Below are 7,892 nucleotides of genomic sequence, written 5' to 3' on the forward strand. Positions count from 1 at the left end.
CACAAAATTGAAGTGCAATAAAAGTCCAAATAACTTGCCCAGATTATGATACAGACAGACAAAATCAATGTAGAGGATGTAAACCAGTGATGCTGGGCATAGTATATACAAAAATAGAAAATATACTAGATGGTCATACAAGAAAAAATACAATTGATAATTTAATAGTAGATGTGATGGTGATGAAAACTCAAGTAGTCAGATTTTGACACCCTACTCCTGTGGCATCCTAACTTACTCTGCAATTAGTCATCTCGGAACTTGGTGCAACCACACATGTAAAGAGTTAGTACTCAGCGTGAGTAAGAATGGCAGAATCTTGATCTAAAATCTTATTCATATACTGCTAAACAATGATATTAAATAGCAGATATAGCTTGCAATAAATAGAGGTATCAAGTGTTCTTGAAATAGCGACGAAGTGGAAGACTAATTAAGGAGTCTGCGGATCTTAGTTATTCAGAAGAGTTAGAGAAACTATGGATGAAATCCTGGCCCCACTGAAATGGTGGGAGTTTTGCTATTCACTTCACTGAAGCCAGGATTTCACCCTTGGTTTTTATTATTTAGGAAAGTGGACATGAAGATTGGTCCTCACTAGGGTAGAGACAATTCTGAAGAGAATAAAGGAAGACAGACACTACAAGACTATTTGTGCTAGGGTCAAATGAAAGGCCATCTTTGAGGGAGCTTACAAATTTAGTGAAGGAAAGGACTGGTTAACAGAAAAACTCAATGGAAATTTTAAACATGGAGAGCCATATTCAATGGTGAAATATATGGTAGTGTAAGCTGGTCAGAAAGTGGGTACAAGTGGCAAAGCACTGTAATTTGTAACCAATTTGGCATTCAAAGTGTGTGTAAAACAAGCGTATTTTATACTCAGAGGTAGAGGGAGGAAGTGCAGCAGGAAAAGCAACTAACAGGTGGGTGTAATAGGATAACGTCAGTGCAAGGAATGATAAAGTAAAGCAGGATAAAAAATGATAAATATTTAAGTCACATAAAGAATGCCAAATTGGTTGCAATTTACACTACTTTGCCATTTTACTCGTTTTCTAACTAACTTAAATGTTACGTGTATCTATACTACTATATACGTCACCAATGAATTTGGCCTATGCACTTCCATGGAACTATACCTGCATCAGCCAAGTCTAAATTTGGCCCAGAGTGTTTAATGCAAGTATAAGGAACAAACTAGGAAAGGCTGCAATGGAAAAATGAGCAGTAACCATTTTTAAAGGCGTTTGCTATTGTACGTCACAGTGTGAGCATGCTTTGAAGCAATATTTTCATTAGCTTAGAGGAGTTTTCATAAAGTCTGAAAAGCCTATTCCACATCAAGGCCACGTTTTCCCTACTTAGGGTGAATTCAGTACTGAAGAACAGCCCCACACTGGAGACACCTGCCATGCTTCATTTACTGGGTGAATGGAGGTAAACCAAAGATCAGACTTAAATGGAAACATATAACTGCTCTCCAGCCATTCTTAGTGCTTCAGTGTTAAATGGAGTAGGGAGTGGAAGACCTATGGTACAAGACAGTTGTAACATTAACTAAAAAGAACATATTTAAAACTGTATTGAACACAGAAAGAAAACATATAATCAGTGAATGCAGATCTAGCAAAATAAATATAAAGTTGGATTTACTGGGCATTTGTGCTACAATTATGGGTTAGTATGAGACAAATAATTACTCCTTAGCATATTTAGGAGACACTAAAAGAGCAAGGAGCCTGGACTAAAATATGTGTTCTGTACCCATTTGAATTTGAATGTCACTACATTACTCCAGCTTGAAGCACTGGCAGATATATGAATTTTAATGACATTTCAAAGTCACTTTAGTAGTATTACAGTAATATATGACTCAAAAACTGTAAAGGTAAGTGGTACGCAAAAAGACTGCCATTTAAAATCAAAAGATTGTTACTCCAACCTCCCAGGTTATAACGAATGAAAACAATGTAATGCCAGAGAACTTCTTCAAAGTTTCCTTCAGAAAGAAGTGGTACTAACTCATTTTTTGTTTTTAAGTCGAGTTCCTTAAATCTTTATAATGTACTTTCCCCCAGAGGTCACATCTAACTCCTACATTTTCAATGAACTCTGGAGATTTTAGCCACCCAATTTCTATATGACTAATATTTCTTACAATTCTAAAAATGCAGAGGTGATGTCAAATTTGTAGTTCAACAGGCCAATATTGGCCAACATTTTTTACCTTTATAGTCATATTCTTGCTGTAACATATGCACCATTCTTTTAACTGTTTGAAATTAAGTTATATAACCCTGATTTGGAAAAGCTATCCATTGCCACTCTTTTGATATGTGTATCTGATGGACAACAATTTCTTACAACAACATTTTCAAGTGTGAATAAAAGTGATACCCCAAAAAGGTCCTTTCTGGTTTCTAGGTTGCCACAGGAATAAGATATGAGGCTCCCTAACTCACCTCCAGACGCCTTTGACCTTTCTTTCAACTTTTCTGCAGCCATTTCAGCGTAGGTAGGAAGTTCTGACATCTTCACTCCAGATCGAGCTTCTGCTATTAGCTGACGAGCTCTCTCTCTCAGCTGCCGACGTCGCTCTTCATCTTGCTGCTAAGATATATTGAACAGTTGCCAACTCAGTAATTGACAGAAATGCAATTTCATTCTCAATCTGATCATCATGATAGTAACTGGTTTGCAGCATGTTGCTTGGCCCACATTATAAATAGGATGCTCTATATCAGTTGGGTGTCACACCACAATTTTTAAAGACATTTGGGAATCAGATTTTTTAGCATATCCAACATTATCATATATTAAAAATGTCAGCATTTGTAATTTAAACCATTTTAAAATAAAATTATACCTTGTACAATATTCTGATGCAAACAATTGTCAGAAACTTTTGTTTCTTAGCAATAGCTACAACATTTTTATTATAGCTGCAAATAGGATTTTACTAAACTGAATTACTAGCGAGAGAAATATTCTACCATCATACTAAAATCAGGGGTCAGATACTGCTCTCAGTTACACAAGTAACTCCACCGACGTCAAGAATGCTATACTGATGTAAATCTGAAGTAAGAGAAGAATGTGATTCACACTGTTCAAGTAATGCATCTTTTTTTTTTTAAATATAAAATTTAACCTAAATGTAACCTGTTGGTGGAGACTCTAGGGCACACAAGAATTTCTCTAGTTTTAAAATGCCCCTTTGTTGGCTACAGTACAATAATTGCAAATATCACCCAATAACAAATATCCAGTGTTTTTGTAAGGGAATCATTCAATTTAACAATGTTCTGTTAAAAAATTGACACGTATCATTATAGGACTATAAAATTTCAATCACATAACTAATTACAACAAATAGTAAACTTTTCATGCATATATTTCTGAAATGGAGTAACACACAACAAATTACAAAATATAGGTTTAATCAAAACTATTGAAATACACTGAAACGTGAGGAAAATGGAGTTTAAGCTTCGTTTATCAAAACTTGCGTTTTTCAAACTTAAGAAAAAGTTTAAAAGCCACTAGTGCACAATAAACACTAATAAATACAACAAAACCAAGCAGGTGGCTTTAAGTCAAATTTACCTCAAACTTAATTTATAGACATAACATAGTTGTTGAAATCAGGATTTTTGCAGATGGCCTTAATTTTGGTAGAATACAACCAATTAGTCTAATTTTGAAAAGCAGTATTGGCAACTTACTTTCTTACAATAAATGGCAAACACCATTCCCACGAAACAAGAAACTGAATATTCCACACCTGCAAATCTTTGTAAGAGCCTGCTACCAAGTGGTATTTAGCTTAAGCAATCATTAATAAGACAAGCACAAAATACTAATTAGGTACATTTTAGCCATTTCCATGTAGATTGTTTGTTTGTAGCTATTTACTCATCGTTGTTCTTGGTACAATAGAAAAAATGCAAATGAGTGAATCAGAATGCAGTCCTAATGGGACTTTCTGTTTATAACCATTAGCCCAGAGGTGTGCTGTAATTCAATCCTCAAGCAGAAAGATTTAGCCTCATTAACAGCTTGCATGGGCAGGTTACAACTCATAAAACCCTACAGTAAACAAAGTATATGGACACAGCACAGTATCTTGAGCCTGACTGACAGAATTCTGGTTCCCTATCAGATTGCCTTGATTTACTTTTCTGCTAATGTCCTAACACTATAAAGACAATTTTGCTTGGGCCCTGCAAGCTCTTCAGCAGGATGGCATATTTGCTTTGTTTGCTTTCTCACACCTTAACTTCCCAGAAGGCACAGAGTAAGAGTTCTATCAAAAACTTATTTGTTAAAGTCCACACAAGACAGAAAACTAGAAACCTTCTATGTGTACTATGCACGACAATAAATCAGGTTAATTTAATGTGCAGCCAGCCAACTAACACAGCAACCAATTTTATTTCAACCTACTGTATCTGGCAACCTTAATTAAATTTGAGTTTACATGAAGTGAAAGTGCTCAAATATATTTCCATCTTGTCACGCCTAACACAGGTGAATTTGTGGTTTTAATTTAAATTAATTTAATTTACAAATGGAATCCGCCAAACTTATTTTAAAGTACTAGGCAGCTTAACACTGAATGTTCATATGATCCAACTAAACCTACTACAGTACATGGCCTATTTAATATCAAGCCAGGTACACTTTAGGAACAAGATGTCCTGGAATATGGTAGGCTGATTTCAAAAGAGGAGACCTCATATCCCTGAATCATTAGCATAATCACTAGCATCCTCCTAGAGCAAATATAGATGGTTGTGGCTTGTGTTTGTGCTAATTAAAATTCAATCATCATTAGCGGAGAAGAGCAAAACAGCATATTTATTGCTTAAATTTAATACATATATTATTTGAACTGTTTATTATTGAGCTTTGAGGGAGGAAATGATTGTGAAGAACCACTAAGTTTAAATTACACTGAAGGTATGATTCAAGTATATATAAAAGTTGCAAGTTAGAAAACAATTAACTTAAAATGTGCACTGTGAAACAATATATTTTTATTGTCCCTTCCAAAAAAACCATGAAAAAGACCTGGTAAAGCTCATAAAGCACAAATATGGAATTTGCAACAGGGAAAGAAAGGGACATGAAAACTCTGATTACAACAACGTATGCTAGAAAACTGTCCAATTCTAAAGAGAAAACTAGGTAAATCTTTCATCTCTCTGTCATGTATCTGCCATGCTGGGAAGACATAAAAGTTTACTCTGTTCCTCCACCTCAATTACTTTCTAAGGGTCTAAAAATCTGCCACATGGATGCACAGCAAGTAAAACTTCACCATTTAAGGACAAACTCTTCAAGAATAAGTAATGTAATTCCTTGTTTCCTTCCTATAAAAATGTATTGGTATGCAATTTTTATATTTCACAGTTCACCGACATCTCGGCAAGCTTTCTTCCACTGCTTCAATGGTGCTACTTTTAATTTTATCCTCCTTAGTCCTAGTAATTAAAGTGATCAGCAGTGGCATCCCAACGGCTTTGACACAGCTACAACCCCCTAGCAGACTTCTGCTTTTAAGGGGAAGGAGAAGAAAAAGGACTAGTTTCATTTCACAGGAACAAGAAAATCAAGCTTCTCCAATCCTCAACTTTATCCAATTGTTCTTTCAGCAGTCTTTGGATCTTAAGAAACAAATAAAAATGGCTGCCATTAGGGGGTCCTTTTTGTAGTTGCCGCAAATGTCAGTGACTGACATTACTTTGGCCAAAAATGATGCCATGGATTTGTGAAGGTGAATTAGAATGTGAGACACTGTCAGTGTAGTTGCCGAGATCATTACCCTGCCGATGATGTCATTCAATGGTATCAGAAATTTAGAAAAGACCAGCCTTGAAACACACGGAATGCTCGTGTCTTGTGAAAGCAACCAACAATCAAATCCCCACAAATACCGTTCATTAAATTTATTTTAAAAAAATGTTTATTCTTGTTCATTTTCAAGGAATGTTTCTATGGATTTTTAATTGCCTTTTGATGGAGTTATACGTGGATCAGGTACAATATTGAGTTTGCACCAAAAATCGGCTCTTTTATTTTTTTTTCTGTACACAAACACTATGTACTACATTTGTTTAATGTTAAAAAAAAGAAAATTTTTTATCATGCTCAATGATCTTTTAATGACAGAACTGAAAAAAATAAATTGGTTTTAAAGTTAGTGATCCATCTGTGTTAACATAAAATGAAAATATAACTCTTCTTAACATGGATAGCAGTTCATGGATAGCAGTTCACATAGCTATAACTCTCAAAATTGTCCCTTGCATGCCCCGATTACATAGTACAGCTAAGAAAAAGAACTTGACTGCCAACCCCTTTCATCATTAGACAGGAAGAACGGCTCTGTTATTAGCCATTCAGAAAGAAAAAGAATTCTGTGCTTGTCCAGAGGCAAGGATTATCAAAATGTACCTATTCACTTGCTACAGAACACAGACTAAAACTAAAAAATAAAATTACAAGATATTTAAAGGTTTGGCCAGGCTGGGTTTTTACTGTGACCTTGATCGGCTCTTGTTTGAGTAAACAGGATTTGGGATGAAACATTAAAACTGTTTAGCAGATCTATTCAAGCCATTTCAAACTTTTCTTATGCTGGTTTATAATACAACCAGACATGCTTGTAAATGGCCACACCTGCTCATTTCTCTAGGGATAGCCTGATCTCTGCTTTTTCCAACAAAGAAAGGAGGGGAAAAAACCCAGCCTTTCTTGTTGCAAAACAGAGCAGAAAGTCAAAATCTTTCTCAAATTTGTCCATCTGGTCAGATTAAATCTTTGATCACACTAGGGATTACATTTATGTTTTGTACTCAGTACTAAAGTTTCAGAATAGCCCAAAATACACAGGTAGTGACCAAAATATGACTTGCCAAGCAGGATAAACTTGATGTAAACAAAAGAGTATGAGGCCTGGATTTTAATATCTAATTAGACAAATGTTTAAGCAGGAAAAGATCAGCAACGAAAATAAATAGGCAAGTATATTTTAGATATCTTCTGTCTTCAACTAGTACTTGGATTTATGTCTATGTTCCTCCCAACTGTGTAGTTTGAAAATATTTTTCTCCAGTGTATATTTTTTTTAGTATTAGAACATCTCATTAAAATTAAAAGCCACTGGCATACATCATGTGTCTCTGCTTGCCTGACAACACCTATGGAATGAAAACAAGAGTAGACAAAAGTATAAAACTAGAGGAAGCATAAACAATGCAATGCCAAATGTTTCCTTTAACGTGTACAGGGACTATTTGACTGTATAATGGAAACTGACCTTTCAAACCATGGATGTGTTTTTAAAGAAACACGTTACGATTACAAACCCCACCCCCATCCCAAACAATTATTGTGTCTTTTAGAAAACCTTAAATTCACTTGGTACAGTTGTGGAAAGAATTCAGACCCTGGAAAGAGGATCCATTTGTAATTTAATTCCTCATTTCACTGTGAAAGTGATAAGTTCTTAGTTTGCTTAAAAAAAAAACCTGTAAGGAAAAAAAAAATAATGGCTGACTAAGTAACTATCACCTTGTGCTACATCCAAGGCCTCTTGCTGGTTGTCTGGCTGCTCTTTTGTAGGCAAAAAGGAGCTGAACGCTCTCTGGCTCCTTAGATCTGGCCCAACAAATGCACTGCCAGTCATGCACATGGATCCAGCTTAAAACCCAGTCTGAGCCTAAAAGAAGCTAGTCAAACTGGCACCTACTCATGCAGAAGGAGATAGATTTGTCATGACAGGCTGATTATTCAATGTAAAGAAACAGTTTAGCTTTTCTAATCTGGTACAAATACATCTTTCTCAGAGAAAAAAGTAAAAGGTCTAACAGTTCAAGTATTTA

General features: G+C 35.3%; 1 protein-coding gene across 16 annotated transcripts in view; it reads right to left on the reverse strand.

The window, feature by feature from the left end:
• EHBP1 (EH domain binding protein 1) overlaps positions 1-7,892 on the reverse strand; it is a 322,570-nt gene that overhangs the window by 61,177 nt on the left and 253,501 nt on the right. For all 16 annotated transcript variants that reach the window (XM_037896082.2, XM_043543993.1, XM_037896085.2 and 13 more), the window contains one exon: positions 2,466-2,613. In XM_037896082.2, the coding sequence (XP_037752010.1) occupies positions 2,466-2,613 (148 nt within the window). The remainder of the gene's footprint in view (positions 1-2,465; positions 2,614-7,892) is intronic.

This window comes from Chelonia mydas, chromosome 3 (genome assembly GCF_015237465.2).
Source record: "Chelonia mydas isolate rCheMyd1 chromosome 3, rCheMyd1.pri.v2, whole genome shotgun sequence".
Taxonomy (NCBI): domain Eukaryota; kingdom Metazoa; phylum Chordata; order Testudines; family Cheloniidae; genus Chelonia; species Chelonia mydas.